We start from the raw sequence: 19,916 nt of genomic DNA on the forward strand, positions 1-19,916 counted from the left end.
GTGTTTTTCTTGCCTTGCGCATTCACCACTGTTTCGTTCCCGCACACACACTTAAAGTCAGAGACAGAGCGGAGGAAAGGAGATGAGTGGAGTGAACTATGCACCAGCAACCTCCCCGTCCGTCCGTCCGTCTCACAAACCGCAGACAGCACACCCCCGTCGCAGCATTTTTTAAATACAGGTTAGATCACTTGGACCTGGTCATTTCAAAAGTAGCTCATAAGCCCAAAAAGTGTACACACACACACACACACACACACACGTCTCAGTAAGCTCTATATCTATTGGGTATTGATGATCTTGAAATAGTAATGTTATAATAAAAATGGTCACAGCGACGCTACTACAGAATAAATCAAAGTTATATGAAACCGTAAACAGGAAGGAGATATGTAATAACAAAACGATTAACAAGGAGGTCGGAGATTTTTAATGCTCAGTAAATAATTGTACTTTCAAACCCCTGTGTCAGAGGCACTTGGTCAAAGTATTGTGTTTACAGATAAACTGAATTGACTAAAGATCAGAACAATAAAACTAAACAATAAGGAATAAAGTTAGGCGATGGCACCTTATAGAGTGATTTAAAGACATCATTGACTGGCTATGGTTAGACCTGAAGGGAACCTCAGATCTAACCACTGACTTTTATAATTGTTATTTTAAAGGCCAGTCTGGGGACGGGCATTGGAAATTAGCAGTAGCTACAAATGCTGTGATACATTGCACTGGATAATAGTTGTGCACTTCTCTATGTATACTGTATTGGTCCCTATCAAATAAACAATAAATAAATACATAAGATTTCATGTTAATGGTTCAAGTAAAAAAGACCTTTGTTTCTTTGTCTCACAAGTTTCTTGAGATTTCTGGTATTTTCCTATTGCCATCATCTTTCCCCTCGGATCAAATAGACACGGATGTGCTCAAACGTTGTGCCTCATAGTCAAAAACAATTGGCTTTTAAAGTTTTGGCTATGTTAATGCATATGAAATACATTTTGGCAAGGGTGTGAGTTTTTTTTTCTTCAAATCTTGGAAGTTGAACCTCATTTAATAAGTCTATGATAAACTGTTAAGGTAAACAAAAAAAAGACACTCAAACCCTTAAGGACAAAACATTTCCCAATAAAATGTTTGATCCCACGGCCATTACAGCATAACATTAGGCTTTCTATTATAACTGGCTTTCAATCTAGAGCCCTGGCTTCAAAATAGTTGTTATGTCAACTGAGATCATGTTTTCCATGTACTATTTTCCTGGTTTCCACAATGGGCATCGCTGCTGTATTATATGTTTAATGCAATGCATCCAAAACAATGTTGTTGCTAATCATTGACATATATCAAATCAAATCAAATGTATTTGTATAGCCCAATATCACAAATTATACATTTGTCTCAGTGTGCTTTACAGACTGTACAGGTTACGACATCCTCTGTCCTTAGACCCTCGCATCGCACAAGGAAAAACTCCCTAAAAGAAACCCCAAAATTAAAGGGGGAAAAATGTTATAACCCTCAGGGAGAGCAACTGAGGAAGGATCCCTCTCCCAGGACGGACAGACGTGCAATAGATGTCGTATGTACAGGATAAACAACATAGTACAAATACAACATTTGACAGAGAATTATGTTGTGTTGAAAAAAAGAGAAAGTTTGGATGAATCTAGAAAAATGACAAAAAGGCTTCCCGGTGTCCAGCAGCACCAGGTCAGCAGGCGCTGTCACGATTCCTGATCCTGACGTAAACTTTATCAGTGGCAACCTGCCACATGAGAGACATGAGATATATCAGTCTGAAAAAAATCTCCAGGCATTATGAAAACAAACTGGAATGTTAGGGTTAAAATTCAGAAAATGAATCAATATTTGGCAGTGATGTAAGGACTGATGTTCCTTAAAAGATTACACATTAATATATATTAAAATAATATCAATATATAATTTTATAGCTATTTTTTGAGACATTTTTGACATCAAAGCAACTTTTTTTAAAGCGAGGCACGAGGGTTTAATTCTTCTGAGAACTAGTCAGACATTCTTCCCCTTTATCAGCGAAAATCTGTCCCTTGATGAATGTTTGGCACTTTATTGCATTTCTGCAACATTACCAGCCACTGTTTGAACTTAACAGGCATTGAAAGTCATGCCTACCTCCTTATGTGCCATCTCCAAGTGGGGTTTTCTGTCCTTGCCACTGCACAACATACAGTGCACAGCACAGCTATCCTTATTATTACATAGGGTTTGGTAATCGTGTGTGGTTCCCAGCAAAGCTCCACACAACGTCAACCTGCACAGAGGGCTGTGGGGCTGCAGTGTGTCGAAAGGATTTTCAATGAGCATTTGTTTGTGTTTTTCAAATCCACTCTGAGACAGAAAGTCATCCACTCACACATACACCCAAACATTAAAGGAGCATTGCAATGTAGGACAAACAAAAATACCGTGAGATATTAAACAAGATGAAACAAAGAGTCTTTTTTCACGGCAGATATTTTAGAAGAAGAACACAGGTGTGACAAACAACTCTAACAACGTTAACAATGTGTGTGAGCCCCCAGTTAAGCCATCACTGTGAGCCAGCATGCTCAATACCAGGACTCTGGAACTGGCTTGCCTACTGTAAGAGGAATGCTAAAACAGTTTTCCTCATTTTCTTAAGACAAAACAATTTACAGACAAGCCTAAACTGGAAGTCGCCGGACAAAATGACACATTTAGTTTGCAAAATGCTCTAGTACTCATTAAACATTAAAAATGAAAGTGTCATGCCACCTGGCGCCTCCCTAGGAAGGTGTTTCAGGCATGTTCAGCTGGGAGGAGACCCCTCCATAATTCCATAATTTTTCATAGGAAACATTCAGATTTTTCACAGTAGGAAAAGCACAAGTGTAACTGATACCAATAACAATGGCTCTGTTCTTTTCAAGTGTCCCAGTAAGTGTGACAGTGAGCCAGCATGCACAATACCTTGAAACTGAAGCAGCTAAACCATCGTTCATTTTATTTGTTGCACGTGTGTACAGATTTAAAAAGAAAAGCAGTAGTCTGAGTATCAAGGACAAACATTGGCAACCACTGCTTTAAATGGTCAATGAGATTATAAAAATAAATAATGAATGAGTGAGTGATTAAAAAGATAGAGGGACAGTGATACGATCGGCGGCACAAGCAAAACTACCAGTAGTGACAGATGAGCCTGTGTTTCAAAGTTGTGAATCTCAGACACAATGTTAAATATAGAAGGTATTTACCTTTTGTTCATTGAACTTTCATCAATGTGACATTTATTTTCCTCCTGCAGCATGTACGGTATATTTGTGTTTCGTCGGGGTGAAGGTAGGAGTCTCTTTTTGAGAGACAAGTAATAACAGAAAACAGCAATAACAATATCTGTGTAGGGAAACCAATTTAAAATATATATTGTAACTTTAGGTTTTCATTTGTGGTGAACACAGTATTCATTGAGTGTTATGGAATATTTCAGATGCAAATAAAGTTTATTTTTCTCCTACATTAGCTGCTTTTGATGAATATACTTCTGAATAAAAATGTAACTCACACTGACTCTAACTGAGGAATATTTACTGCAGCAGTGGTCGTCCAAGTTCTGAAATCAAAGCTTTTAATTGCAGATGTCATCTGTTTCAGGTGAGATATATGACCCATAAAAGCTATTTGTTAGGCAAGGCTAATATCAACCAGTGTCGTGTTTGAAATGAAAAAGGACAATTTATTCTCCCTCTTATTAACCTCTCTGGCTTGTCTTCGTAATTCAAAAGCACGGCGCGGGATGACACGGCGTCCAAGGACAAGAGGACAGTGGGCAAGAAATAGAGGTCACTTGCATTTAGACACCTGAGGCCTTGTCTCATCCTGATTAATTCCTTGTGTTTATTTACTGAGCACCATTGAAAGACACAACCTCGCAACATGATGAGTTTGAGAAAATGTCATGGATGTCGGTGTAAAATGAGAACCCTTCAGTACATCAGCTGCAGTGTACTTGAGGTCTTGTTGTACGGCCCTCAGGGGTTCCATGTAGTGAATGGTTTAAAAATGAACTCTAGTCAAGCATCCATCTGCTGAGCACAAATTCATTACCAGATGCACTCACTTTCGCATCATCTGCCCAGTGGCTATCACCATGACTACGGAGCCATGCTGAGCGATGCAGGCGGCGGCAGATGGGCAGTGGAAGTTGTTAACGTATTTTAGCCCCCCTCCCTCCCTCCGGACACACAAGTCCTCTCTTTCTTTGTTGTGACCCCCATCGTCCACATTACGACAGCGAGGGAACCTTCAGGCATAAAGTCATGGCTTCATTAGCTGTGCAGCTCACTCCCATTAAAGGCACTCTTAATGTTTCAAAGCCCTTGAAACATGCGTAAGACGCGTTCAAAGCGAGACGAGGGGACCTTTTAGCAATGCCCTCTTTTAGTTAGACAATGCTCTGTAAGATTGTATATTCATTTTGTGGCCGACGCTAAAATAAATGTGGGCACTAACCCAAAAGCGTATTATGCACACAGACAGGGAAACCTAATTAATAAAACCAAACTTAATGGTAATCTGTTTTGCACAAATGGACAGAAACTCCTTTTTGGATAAATATTGCAGTGCGTTTAAAGAAGCCAAATCAAAAGGAACTTCATTTTCCTTCCTTTTTTGGTTGCATTTGAATTCTTGAGATGACAATGACATTTCAGTAGTGACATGTCTTACAATAGTGTCTCCATCTGTAAAGTAACAATACAAATCTGAGACCGTTAGATTTCCTCCCTGAAAGGAACAGTTGTGCAGCCAAAAACATTGTGTGAAAATGAGACACTTGCACAGCCTGTAAATAAAAAGCTTTGAAAAGCCTCGTTTGTCCGCAGTTGTACTCGGTTATACTCATTACCCAGTTATGTCATGCATCGGTTTATGTGAGGTTATGTTAATGAGATAACTTGTAAATAAGCTGTGATAAATTCTTTATTTGGCAAGAGACTATATCTTCCCTAAAAAGCGTGACATATTTAAAAACTGTTGCATTTGTCTCACTCTCTGCGAAGTCGTTATATAAATCATACAACAGGAATTTACTCCCGCAGTAAAAGTGTGCTGCTTTCTTTTTTGTAATGCCTTCAGACTCCCTGAAAAACAGTGCGTTTCCTTTTGTCTAAAAGTGAACATTTTAATTTATGCACGGTTGCATTTGCTGTTTAGAGTCACACTACCTAATTACAGGAAAATAAGGGCTTGTACCATGACTCACAAGTAGTTTGTTAATTGGATTTTAATTACTTTTCCTTCCACAAGGTTGGATATTTTGGCAGCAGAAAAGGAGTTTAAAAAAAATAGTTTTCGCTGTAACTTTGCCTAAGTGTGATCCCTCATACCAGTTTTGAGCACCTGAAGAAGATACTGAATTTAAGCCTGTTTTTACACCCATTAAATCTTGCATTTTGAGATTGTTTTCTGAAGTCTGTTGAGTATGTACTCTCAGGAATCTTCACTATCAAGTTAAAAAGTTTAATCTGACATAACATTAATTATCACAAGACTATAACACATCCAGTTATAACTTTAATCCACTTGCATTAGTCCATACAACCTCTCTTAGTCGTCTACTTTTAAAGGCGCGACAGGGTTAAACAGTGGTCTCTCTCTACGTAGCTGTAGTTTTCCATAGCTCATCTCAAAGTCCTTCTTAGTGCCATTTAGGACCTCCAAACTACCTGTTCTTACGTCATAACCATGCACCCTCAGTTGCTGGATGCGATGATTAACTATCTGCGTGGTCAGCTCCAAAACGGTTGGAGTCTCTTTAATTTGAGACATGCTGATTCCAGCGCTGAGAAGGCCCTTAAAGCGCTCAGCCAGAATAACGTCAGGGTAGTAAAGCAGAGCCGGGCAGTTTAGGATGATGTCCCGCAACTCTCCCTCGGAACAGCCCATGGTTTCCTGCGAGTACGCCAGGGTGCGGCGCATGCTGTCCGGGTTCAGCTCGGTGACAAAGCCCCTGAGTTTGGAGAGGAGGCGGAGGAGCTCGGCCGTGCTGAAGCCCTTGTGTCTCAGGAAGCGCAGGTTCTGCCTCAGCACCTCGGGGGGCTTAATTAGAACAAACGGGTTCTGAGTCAGCAGCTTCTGAAGCCAGATCTTCATGTTGGCCTCCTCCCCGCCAAGCTCCTGGTAGGCCTGCTGGAGGGTGCGCACCATTACCTCGTTCTGCTCTACTGGCCGACTGAAGCTCTGGGGAGTGCTGGCCATGAGCTTAGCGATGATTCGCTTGTTGAGGCTTAAGCTCTGGAAGAAAGCGATGTTGTTCCGCTGGTTGTCCGTGGTGGCTTGACGAGGTGAAGAAGGAGGCTGGGAAATTCTCAATGATACCAACCAGCTCTTTCTGTTTCGGGCACACAGACATCCACAGCTCCTTCTGAGCCTGCATCTGCTCTGGGTGACAGAGGACCGCCTCAGGGTGAACTGCGAGGATCCGGGCAATGACAAAGCCCGAGGCTCCCATGTCCTTCAGCAGATCAGCTACTTCCTTTGTATAGGCTGGGCTCTGATGCAGGACCCATCCTTTAAGTTTCCGGACCTTCTGGATGTCCACAGAGAGATCATAGAGAGCCTCCACGGTCTGCTGGTTCTCTGCTGAGCTCAGTGTTGCACATGGTCTTAGGTGTAAAGGTAAAGCTGTGGCACGTTGGCACCGGAGGCACAGGGATGTTGCGATCAAGCGCAACATTGATGTGGATCACCTAAAGGAGCCAGAGATAAAGGAACTGCAGTGGGTGACAACCAATCAAGGCAGCTAAAATTACTAAAAACACAAGCTTCACCTTCTGAAGTAGCAGTGGATACATAATGACAGCTTGAGAAGACAGTTACAGTGATGCACAGTAACATCCCCAACAGGAATCAATCAATTGTAGCAGCTGTGGTGATGCTCTGTTAGGCCAAACATCGGTCTTGGTCAGTGCTTCCATCAGGACAGGATACTGACAATCATGACTCTTAACAATTTCCTCCTGACATTATGCACAGCCAGGGGATATTTCTGGATCTTCCAGTAAACAAGCACAGTTGTGCTACTTACAGTACCAATCAAAAGTGTGGACATACCTTCTCATTGATGTGTGTCCAAACTTTTGACTGGTACTGTATATAAACTCTTTATTGATTTTCTTTACTCGTTATCTTTCTCCCACCAGAAAACCACAAACTACTACCAAACTGACATGCTGATACAATTGGTTTGCAATTTGTTATATACCTGGTGCTTTGACACAGAGCATACCCATATTTTCACTTTTGCACATTCCCTGAACAATAATACATATTATAATATTAATATACATCTTGCACAAAGCTGTACAGCCTTCTCATTCTAAAAAACGATTTCTATTGTACATATTAGTTATATTATTTTTTTATAGCATTTTAAAATGATTTGTATTGTTCTTTTTCTAATATATTTTCATGTTCTCGCCCCATGCAGTACGTTGCTTACATTTGAATGTATTTCCTCTTTACTGTACGTACCAAACACCAAGGCACATTCCCTGTAAGTGAATAACCCACTTTGCAATCAACCTTATTCTAATTCATGTTATTCCTTTATAATATTTTGTTTAATGTCACTCATTACAGCTTTGCCTTGATAAAACAGTATGCAAACCAGAAGACGATTGTTATTCTGCACAGCTGGTGCCTGATGCTTCATAGTAGAAAATCATGAGCGAACTCGTCGATGTATCAAATCACAACCATCAGCAAACACATTTAAAGCATAATAAAGTACCTTAGTGTAACTTAAGGCACTGTATTGTCACGCTGAGCAGAATCAATACATCTTACCACAGTTAGCGCGGATAACTAAATACATTTAGTTTCAAAATAAAAGTCTGTTGAATGAACTCGTCTTTTATTTATAGAAACATATTAGATATGTAGCTTGCTGTTTAGCTAGCTGCTAAAAGAGACAAGAACATTGCGGGTACATAATGTGATTCAACCCCGTGACTTAACATGGCAACGAACACTAACTGTTGATAGACGTGTGTACATACAATGAAGGCTTAGCTAGTACATTGGCATTTTAAAATAAAATGAGTTACCTTTAGCAGCGGTTAGAGGATGTGACGTTATATTATGAAACTGTTTTCTTCTTCTACTATTAGCAGAGATGTTTTGTGTACCACAGCGCCACGCAGAGGCGGCGCCTCGTACTGCATAGCAGTGAAACCTGATCAATTCAAATGTGACCCTGCAATACCTTTGATTTGATTTGTATTGAATAATACAGAATGTAGAAAAGTATTATTTTGATTGTATGCTCCCAATGCCCTATTTCATTCTTCTTTTCAAAGCTCTGCTCTTTTATTGCAGCCCATATGTCCAGTAATGAAATATTTTTGGCAAAAGTCTGTATCTCAAACAGCAGTTGGTGCGCCTCCAAACCCTGCAGCATACGGGGCCCTGATGAGTCTAATCAGTGCAGGGCTGAATTGGACTGAACACACGGAGAGTTTTCTCACAGTTGGTGCTTAATCATGATGCTTGATCACCAGCTCTGCAAGCTGTTCCCTCAGCAGCACGGAAGCTGCTGGTGCTGAGTGGGTAGCTGGGTTCATTATAGTTTATGTACTAGTAAACAGATGATATGCTTCAAAGGAAAACAGGTTTGGGCCTCTTTCTTTTACTCAATGTGTTGACAGGAATGAGCTGGTCATCTGAGTGCATTGATAGTTATTATTAGTTAGATAGATTGTGTCCAAGCACAACACTGAAAAGTGAGACATGTGTTTCATGGAAACAACTTTCTTTATAGTTAATCAGGGACATAAAACAACATGCGGCCTGCAGAGTAAACAGTGTCATTCACCCTTCTTTTATTTGCAGTCAACTTGTTCCCTTGGCTTGTATCAAGGGTTTGGTCGAAGTCAGTTACAACCCTCTCTTGCAACAATACTCCTTTTTAGCAGGAATGAGGAAATTAAAACATAGGCAGTTTCTTTTAATCTAAAAGGTGCCATTACAAGCAAAAGCAATGGGAAGCTGTCACTGGGCAAGACCAAATGAACAGACAGATTGAACTAAGAGGTGTCACAAATGCATATATAATGCTGGCAGTATGCACAATCCTCTTATGTAAGTCCCCAGATCTGTTTGGGACTGTGATCCAATTCCTGTCAAGCACCTCTGATAAACATGTAGCTGGTGTCAGGTGTGTAACTTGCATAGACTTATTGCCACACATTTATTGTGACTTCGTTGTGTTTATTGACACTCAAATAAGGACAAAACTGTAACCAGGTTACAGCACAGTCACCCAAACCTAAGAGAATAATAGCATCAACAAGAGACAAAATAGAGGGTTTCCGATTAAATGTTGGCACAGACACGTAAACAAAGGCAATGAACTGGAAGAGGAAAGGAGAAGCTTTTCCAAACTGCCACTGGGCAACACAAGCACAATTTGGAACCAGCTGTCAGAGCCATTGCAGATGCTCACAAACCGGGTGCTGCTTTGTGAAGTTAAGAAATTAAATATGCCTCATCACAGAGACAATTTTGTAACTGGAGAACTTTTAATAATTTATTTCTATGGTCCATTTACGCAAATGACATAATTTGATACCAAAGCCAGCCCCTGACCCACTTCCTGCACAGGTGGCTAAACTACAGGGTTTTCCAGACACTGTGCTCTGTCATATAAGAGAGAGAAAGAGAGAGAGAGAGAGAGAGAGAGAGAGAGAGAGAGAGAGAGAGAGAGAGAGAGAGAGAGAGAGAGAGAGAGAAAGAGAAAGATATATATATATATATATATATATATATATATATATATATATGTATATGTATATATATAAATATATATATATATATATATATATATATATATATATATATATATAGAGAGAGAGAGAGAGAGAGAGAGAGAGAGAGAGAGCCTGCTTTGCTCAAGAGTACACTGTACACATATACTGCAGTTGTGAAGCAGGTTTAAGCTTTTACTGTTGCTATTGTGATTTCCTGGTTGTGCAATTTAGAACTAGAGGCATTTCACCTTGAATGCAACACCAGTAATAAATAATTTTTCTTACTTATTTTTGAGCATAGTAGCTCAACGTCAACATTTGATTTGTGGTGACATATTAACTTATTGGGCAGAAGTTCTGACCAGCAAAATATCTTATTAACAAATAATCAAACAGAGCAGTTTAGTATTAGTTACAGATTATACTCTCCCCGCTATGTTGTGTATTTAGAAATGGATTGCACATCAACAAAGACAGTTACGATCTCAAATCTTCACGTAATAAGAAAAATATTAAACACATTTGTTATTATAACATTATGAGGCCACTTGTAGAAACACCAAAGACCACAAATATTTGTATTCCTAAATATTGTTTGACCTGAGGGTGTTTTGATTATACAGCTTTGATGCGTATCAAATTGCTCAACTATTGCACAATATGAAAGATGCAGAACCTTCAGGCTGATAAGCAGCACAAGATTGAATGAGTCCTTTGTGTTTTCTCAGTTCCAAAGTGATAACAAAAACTGCCTGACACTTCTAGATTTAGTTCAGATTAGTGAACTCACTGAATAAGAGCACGATGGTACATGCACTGCATGTGTCTGCAAATGTGTGTTGTTTGCCATGAAAAACACACATAAATTAATGACGTTCCACCCACTCCTGTCATTAATAGAGTAACATCACCGTGTGTGTGTGTGTGTGTGTGTGTGTGTGTGTGTGTGTGCGCGCGTGTGCGTGCGTGCATTCGTGCGTGTGTCTGTGTGTGTGTGTGCGTGTGTGTGCGCATGCGTGCGTGCGTGTGTCTCTGTGTGTCTGTGTGTGTCTGTGTGTGTGTGTGTGCGTGTGTGCGTATGTGTGTGTCTGTGTGTCTGTGTCTGTGTGTGTGTGTTCCTACGGCTGTCACTCAGAAGCTGAGAGTGTGTTTGTAGAAGAATGAGGAGGAGGAAACTGATATTATCTGTAGGCGGACCTAAAGTGACAAACCAATATGAATACATTACAAAAGGCTTACTGTAAGCACACTTTCAGGAGTCTGACAAACACATGGCCCGGGACAGAGAGACAACATGACCTCCATTAGGTTCCTGGAGTTTCTGCTTCTCCTCCTCCTCCTCCACCAGGTCCACAATGAGGAAACACAGCTACTGTTCAGGGCAAAGGACACCATTATCTACATGGGGTATTGTTTCGAAGGGGATTATATTGTCGTTTATCGATGTGCCCCGGAGGGAGACCAGCTGCTTGGCAACTTCTCAACTGACAACACGGCCATTACACCTCATGCGGATCTCCAGGGTCGCATCCACATCAACAAACTTCATCACCTGCTCAGTCTCCAGATCAGTAACCTCAGACACGAGGACACTGGGATTTACAGGAGTGAATGCTGGCGGCACCAGACTCTAGTCAGGCAGCAAACACAGCAGCTCTTTGTGTGCGATGAGGAGGTTGAATCTGAAGAGATCATTGTGAAGGAAGAAGATGAAGGGGCTGTGCTTTTGTGCAACAACACTTCCATTGGTTCGGAGGGAACCTCTGTGCGCTGGTACCACGAAATGTTTCCTTTTGAAAAGCTAACACTCTTCCTGGATAGTGCGTCGCTGGATCCTCTGGTGAAAGAGATAAAGGGAGTCGTGGAGGTCAGAGACAACGGGGCGTTGCTCTTGTTTGACGAAAGCATGTTAAAGAATAATCAAAACTTTTACTGTCTTGTGAGCAAAGGTAAGACTTGTCTCAGTTTCCAAAACATGCACCTACCAGACAACAGTGAGAGCAGGGACATGTTTGCCTCACAGGGGGACAGAGTGGTACTGAAATGCCCCTCTGAAGGTACAAACCAGCAATGGGAGACACCAATGGGGAGAATCAATGGTAGCATCATGAAGATGCAAATAAATGTTGGTGACAAATCAGAAGACTTCTCATTGGTGATTCCTGCCTTCTCTGATGAACATAGTGGGGACTATTTATGCAAGTCCTCTTCGCTTGAAGTGCATTACGCTCTGGTTCTTTGCCCCAAAAAGGAATCCCAAGGAAAAGACGTTGTTGAAGGCGGAAGCGTGTTGCTAAATTGTGACGTTGGCAAAAATGATTCCCAAAGTGTGCAGTGGCACCGGCAAGAACCATCAGGCAAGGTTGAACTTATCCACGACTCAAACGACAAGACTGGTCCCATCCCGGAAGATCTGAGGGGCAGACTGTCGGAGAATGGCTCCTCGCTTACGATCTCCCACCTAGGAGTGAACGATGGAGGGGAGTACTGGTGTGTTGTTTTAAGAGGCTCTGAGTTCCTGGAGGATGATGGCATTTACACTGATGATTATGATGATGAAGATACCGAGGAATATGAACTAAGTGAGAACGAATACTGGGATGACACAGACAGGTGCATCTTTAAACAGGAGACCATTTTGAGTGTGATCAAGAAATCAGGCAGAGGTGCGGATTTGGAGCCTGTTACCTTAAAACCAGTGACCGGAAACTATGAAACTGACGCCAAAACTGATCCGCCAGCAGCCTCTAATGTTACTGCGTATGCTGTGGGTGCAGGACTGGTGGGGCTGCTGGGGGTCGGAGTGATTGTGGCAGTGATACATGGTGTGATGAAGAGGAGGGCAAAGGCCTCACCAAAGCAGAAAGAGGCACCTGTAAACGTGGATCCTGGCTGTACTGAGAGGTTAACTCGCAATGATGAAAGTTGTGCTTAACAGTTTTTGTAGCTCCAATGCATTTTAGGACATAAACTATGCTATGAAATCTGTCCATAAATCACCAGTTGGGCATTGTGAAACAGTTCCAGTTGTAGTTTCAGTTTCATGTTGATGCAGTCTTTCTCTCCTATTCTTTTTAGGTGCATTTAACTATCAAAGAAATGTAAACGCTGTCATATTATGTTTCAGTACAGCTAGTACAGTGCAAAAAAACATGTCTGATGACCTGACAACGTGGAATGACTGTTATGTGACATTAAATGATGACTAAAAACCAGTCAGGCTGCTCTCCTGTCAACATATTGTTTGGTGCCAATAAGGAAATGTGTAACGGCCAAAAAGCACCTGAAGCTCTAGTGTCAAAATAATCTAAACGACAGAAAGTCGTTTCATTTTCAAGTAATACATAAAACTGCAGGATGTTTGTTAGTATCTGTATAACTGACCATGTTATCTTTCTTACCCTGGCTGAATTGATGGCTTAATAACTCCATTGTATTAATATAATATAATAACCAGATAACTGTGGTAGCGACCTGTCAATCACAACCACACCCGAAAGCATATGTTGCTTTATTGAGACCATAAACTCATTAGGAAAATGTATACTGGGGTAATAAATCAAGTAAGAAGTTGGATCATTTTCTCTATACAATCTGACTTCTTTTTACGACCAGAGGAGTCGCCCCCTGCTGATTATAAGAACGAATGCAGGTTTATGACACTTCCTGCATTGGCTTCACTTTTCAGTCCCGGATGTTGCCACTTGGCTGAAACACTTTGTAGAGCTGGCTGAACTGCAGTCCAGATTCCCTGAGGGTTGATAAGAGTGACACTTTCCACATTACATATCGACATTTGATCCATTGTCATTATGAAAATATTGATCGGTGCAGCTTTAACAGAGAAACACTATCCTTTTGCCAGGGAGGAACGATTGACTATGACTGTCAAGACTGCCATAATGCGAAATAGTCTTTTATTTGCAAAAGATCGAAATGGAAATGGATCGTTGTGGAATTAACATTAAAAAATAAGAAAAAAAAGACAAAGAAAAGCCAAAGCCAATCAAGGTACAGACTCAAGCTGTCACCACTACTTGTTTCCAGAAGGCTGGGGAGTCTTATTTGAATATGAAAAGCAAGAAGAACAAACAAACAGCACACTTGACAAATACACAAGTATCTCACATTTCTGTGTGCAAGTTCTTCTATCTTTGATTAACATGCAATTTACGCCATCTCATACAACACTACGCACATAAACTGCAATATTGAATCAATATCTGCTGAAACTCCCGAGTGCTAAGTAAGTTTAGCAGCACACTGCTGTAGAGTGAACATCACTATTGATCCAATATTGCAGTTTATGTTTGCCAAACACAAAATGGGATACAGTATATAAAGAGATTGTATGTGTTATTGACTAACTGACTACGTTCATATTGATTCAACTGTGCAATTTATTATACATGGTAATAAACTGTTGAATGTGCAGTTTATATTTGATCAAAATATGTGCAGCTGCCACAGCATCAGTGTGTCATGAATTTCAATACCTTCAAAGCAGGAATGGTTCATCATCATCGTGTTACTTGATTTGATCAGTACGAAGAACCTCCAAACAGAGAGAACAAAAGTTTGTCTTATTCGGCTGAGATTATTAATCGAGTCGATAGCTTGTTTAGAGGTAATATGCAGCAGTCGCAGGTTGTTTAGATGCTGGAGGTAGACCCTGAGCTCCTCTGCAAAGAGGCCACTAAAACACTGGTGTTCACCCTCTGGTTGTCAGTAACACCGGGGCCTGGACATGCTCCTGTTCTCATCTCACTACCTGACCACACTTTACAACAAGCAACAATAAAGTGTGCTGCTCCCACTAACATCACACCGGAGAAAGCCTATCGTGCATATGTATCGTGCAAGTTTAACTTGTCTACGAAATCATTTGTTATCCACCTAGACCAGACTTAGATAATGGATGATCAGAATTCTCTCACTTGCCTCCTAGGGCTCCCTAGTTGTTAAATTGATCAATACATTTGGTTTGCAGTTATACATGCATAAAACATTTAGATTTTACAGCCATAAGGCTTGCATTATTCAAACCTTAAATAATGGATCTTTACTACATAATAAAGTGAAGGGGTTTATAAAATAATTTTATAAGGTATTTAAAGTCTTTCTTCAGCCTTCATAAACAATCGCATTTAATAGTTGATGATGCAGCACTAGTTTTATTGTTGGTTGTTTCTCTATCTGGAAGGAGACATTTGAAAACAACATCAACAGTTTGCCTTTAACTGAAGGTCAAATATTTTGTTGCTATTACTTTTGACATGCAGGGATCAAATTACAGTCTGCACTCTCGCACGCCCAAAATGCAACCAGTGAGGCAGCAACAAGCTGCAATATTCATGAGGCTCATTGTGCTAAACATTTTTGCACAATGAGCCCAAAAACTATTTTTAGTGATGTTTGGTTGTGCAAGTTTGGTGTGTTCTTAAAGCTTTCCATCTTGCAACACAATCTGGAGATGTTGTGTTTCTGTAATATTTTCAGCTGCCAGATTGTATTACTCCCACACACTTAACCTTTTTGAGCCCTCATGGATATTTATGTCCCACAGCAGTGCCAATACATCCGAATGAAGAAATATGGTTTATGTTAGGAAATATTTGCTCAGCTGGTATATAAAACACTAAATCTTATTCCATCGTTTTTCCTAATTGGATGTTGGGCCAATATCAATGCTGCAGCTGCAGTGAACAGTGGATGTTCTAGGAGATCCTAGACCAATTGTTTACCTGTTCATGAAATGAACTGTTCTTTTGGTATTATTTCTATAAAAGAGATATAGAAAAACACAATGTTGACCTCCTTCAGAAACCTTTTCTTGGTCTTCCTGCTCTACTCTCTCTGCTAACATGATGTCCCAGCCCACAGTTTTACAACCTCGAGATGATGCACTTCTATTAAAAATGCATCCAAAGTGTTAAAAATACATGGGATGAAAATCAACCAAATTTATGAAAAGCGGCATATTTTTAAAGCTGAGCCAAGAATGAATCACAACAGCTGTGAGTAAGAGGAAGAATTTGGACAATCCTGCCCACAAGGCCATGCTTTGTTTTCAAAAATAACTTTATTACGACATCCGTCATCATGAATACTCACAGGACAAGGTGAGCAATGTCGGTTGGCAGAGGAAAGAACTGTCAGATTTAATATCAGAGTGTTGCTGGCAACGTGGTACAGAATCTTTTACAGACATATGTTTTGACTAGTGAAGCACAGACGAATCAGATGAGTGAAAGAGAGAACTGAGGAGAGAGAGTGTGTCTTCCATATTTGACATTTTGCTTTCCATACGCCCCTTCACAGGCTTGATTGATGGAGACACAGATGTGAAAGAGGAGCAGCTGCTCGGTGCTCTCAGGTGTAATTAAGAGAGGGCTCGGTCACACAGAAAGGCCCCTGGGAGGCACGACAGAGCGCAGAGGAATCAGCACACCTCAGAGAACAGCAAGATTCAGCAGCAGGCTTCCTTCAGCTTGTTACAGTGAAAGACTTTAAATGGATCGGCTTAATTGTCGAGGCATCTCTCAGACCATCTGCGTGTGTGGGAAGGGGTGTTTCAGCTGCATGTCTGCCTCTGTCTGTCTGTGCTGCATGTGTTCCTGTGTGTAAGCTAATTGTGAGCCATCGCGGTGGCAGGGCACAAGCAAAGTGAGAAGAATAATCAATGATATCAGCCAGGAAACTGTGTTTCGACAAGTTGTTGCCGAGAGTCTCTTGTGTTCACTTGGGCTTGTCAAACTTCTGCAGAACAGAACACACCGGGACGTGTGTCTAGAATCCCAATTTGAAGATTATCTAAAGTTTTTTCCCACACACGCACATATACACACACTGGCCCATTTTTCACACCAACGCAACAATCAAAATCACAGCCGGCGGATGTTAACATGATCCCTACTTGGCTCCCTTCCTCCCTCACTCCCTCCCTCCCAGGGCACCTCTTTCTGTTCGATCAGGAGGCCATGTTCTGTAGAATCAGCACGACTGCTCGGTGCTCCCTGGTGGCTGCCAGGCTGAGCCTGCTGAGGCCCGATCTGTTGTAATATGCCAGGCCCATTACTCCCACAAATGTGATGGCTGTGAGCCCTGTGAGTGTGAAACAGTTGGTGGGATGAATAGCGTTAGAAAGAGAACAGGAGAGGGAAACCAGGGTAACTCGCTATTGCTAATGTCCAGCCACAGTGTGAGAGTGTGTGATGCGTTGTGCTAATGGTACCAATTATGCACCAAAGAGCACTGCTGATGGGCTGGATTCACAGCAAAAGTGCTTGGGGAAAAACAATGGCAGAGGGAGGACTTTGGGTCAAAATTAATAAATAAAAAATACGATGTTAGAGGCAGGAGGAAGACAAGCCACTTGGGGCAGTCTGCTCGCTAGCCAGACATGTGGAGGTGTCTGGTTGGATCGCAGCCATGCAGGAATTTATGTCTGCTATTTTCAGAGGGGCAATTCAAGCGAGACCTGGACCAATCAAACGCTCTCAATAAAACTGGCTTCCCTCTGGAAGTCTCAAAGGCTTTCAGTGTATTTGATTTGAAGTCTATAACTTAGAATCTAGTGGGCGTGTGGCTGAGATGCTGTGATACTTGCTCTCTGTCTGTAAAACTTCAACTCCCCTGTGTGATGAAACTGTTGGAGAGCAAAAGGTGCAATCATTTTGTTTTTGTAGTCCCCTGGCGTGATTGTGTTCATTGCGTGATGTTTACAAGCAAAATTGAGTTCATCTACCTTTTCATGTGTTGGTGTGAACACTTTGAGAAGAGAGTCTTCTTGCAAGCAAAGAGAGCTAGACTACAAAATTTGTAGTGATGTAATTGGCTCCTCTGGCATGTAAGAAGTAAAAAGGGTCGTCTATAAATGTGTTGATGGGTGCCAGGAGAAAACTTTAAAGCAAGGAAAAAGTTTTAATTTCATTACATGGCGTTGAGCTACCCACATGCATACAGCAGATAATTACAAGTCTTTGCTCAGAAGCAGAAATTATTTTTTTTTGTACACAGCAGGGTTCAACAAGGCAGCAGGGCCGACTTGCTCACTCATGTGCAGATGAAATAAAGAAAATCGGAGATCTCGGCAGACAGCAGAGTGAAAATGAGACTATCTATATTCAAGAGATCTCTCGTTCAAAAACAATCACACAGACGTGCATCGTGAAGGCAATCCAGCACAGCCACACCTTTGATGCACAGATGGCGTGTGTAAACTGTCTTGTTCCCCCTCCTGCTCTTCCTCTCTTCCATCTCTCTCTCTGCCTCTCTCATCCCTCATGTCCCACATTCTTCCTTCCTCTCATCATCCCGTGTGTCACTCAACGGATTTCTCTCACTCTGCCGGCAGCAAAGCACCTCGGCTCGCAACCCGTCCCGCCTAAATTTAATAAATGAAGCCTTGTGAAATTGGCAAGCAGGGTGGGAACACCACGGCTGGGTAAATGTTAGCTGAAAGCTTCGGTTTATAAAGACGGTCCTTCTGTGATTTGGAGTTATCATAGCAAACAGCCAGGCAGCGATGGGATTGTATACGAGCGAGACAAATTTATGCCAGATAATCCTCTTCTCCCTAAAGGGTTTACTGAATACTGAACTGAGGAGAGCCCGGTCAGGAGTTCTGTGGGTTTAAGGATAACAAGCAATCGAACAGACTCAGACAATTAGTCTGATTGGGGTCAGCATCATTGAATTCAATCATGACCTCCCACTTAAAAAATATTAGGCATAAATATTGGTGAAAAAAGAAAAGCCTGAAAAATGCTCCTTCTTAGTGTTTAATATATAATATTAAATTAAAATAGTTGAAAATATGGAAATATGCATTTTTTTCTGGCTGTCCTAGGAGGAAATGTACAGTATATCATCTACATGTCTGTCCTTTAAATATGAAGCTTCAGCCAGTTAGCTAACCTGGACATAAAGATGGAAAAACACAACACATAACCGAAGCAAAGCTAGCTTATCCCTTCTGTGTTGCATATTTGTGCTAAGGTAAGCTAACATGCTTGCCTGTCAGCATTAAGACTGTATACAGATAACCTGGCTGTATCCAAAGGTAACAAACATCCATTATATCTCATTTGTTTAATCTGTACAAATATCAAAGTGTAAAAACAATATTTCCTTGTTTCCTTGGTTATGTTGCTGGTAAACCAGCAGCAATTCCAGGAAGTAACTGCATCCATCGAAGAAATATCCGAATCATCAAATATCAAATAAATTACTTGCTATTTCTCTATCTATCCCTTTTATTTTGACAAGATGTAAAAGGGAGAAATACTGGAGGTAAATAACTGAAATAAGTTTCAGTTGAGTTCTGAGTTCAGTTAGAGTCTGAACACGAACATGTCCGTTAGCTAGTTTACAGCTAACTGTACAGTTGGTACATTTGCTGCGCATAAACACTGACTTCACCAACGGTCCAGCAGTCAAATTCGAATGACAGAAGGAGAAAATTTGCTTTGCTTTTTATCCAACCGCACCCTTCGAGGTGTTGTTCAGTAGATGTTGTTACCTTTGGACAGAGCTCAGCCTGGTGTCCTAAAAAATACGTTCCCATCCAACGAATCTGCATTGTCAATTATGTTTTGAGGGAAACACATTTTTTATGACCCAATACGTTTGTTCTCAGAGTATCACAAATGTGTTTCCAATCATAGTCCGCAGAAGTCCACATTAGGAAGTTGTCTGGGTGGAAATCTGTGACGAGAAAACACAGGACTTTCACCCAAGAAATTGCTGTTTGTGTCAAAAGCTAATGTTGACTTATCTAAATTGACGTCCGTTACTTAAATAACGTAAAGAAACATACTTATTTTAAGAAAAACCATGATCTCTTACTAAACCTAGCCATGTACTGTACTTTTGTTGCCTAAAGATAATTACGTTATTTTGTGTTTTTGTTTTGTGTCAATTCACAACGTTCGCCATGTGTGACTGTAATCCAAGAGAAAATAAGTTTCCCTCGAAACGTAACTGAGAATGCAGTTTCGTTGTATGGTAGTGTAACTTTGTAGGGTTTGACAGGGTTGCCGAGCTTCGCTAGATGTTTTTGTGTTTATTTTAAGTTAAGCTCTCCTGCTGCTCACTGTAGTA

General features: G+C 41.0%; 1 protein-coding gene across 1 annotated transcript; it reads right to left on the reverse strand.

Moving 5' to 3' along the window:
* Positions 1-4,970: 4,970 nt before the first annotated feature.
* On the reverse strand, positions 4,971-8,192 carry mterf2 (mitochondrial transcription termination factor 2). Its single transcript, XM_029434830.1, is given in 3 exon segments — positions 4,971-6,330; positions 6,332-6,752; positions 8,112-8,192. Coding segments are annotated over 2 exon segments (1,128 nt in total). The 5' UTR covers positions 6,740-6,752; positions 8,112-8,192; the 3' UTR covers positions 4,971-5,610.
* Between the last annotated feature and the right edge of the window lie 11,724 nt (positions 8,193-19,916).

The sequence above is a fragment of the Cottoperca gobio genome, chromosome 6, assembly GCF_900634415.1.
Source record: "Cottoperca gobio chromosome 6, fCotGob3.1, whole genome shotgun sequence".
NCBI classification, from domain to species: domain Eukaryota; kingdom Metazoa; phylum Chordata; class Actinopteri; order Perciformes; family Bovichtidae; genus Cottoperca; species Cottoperca gobio.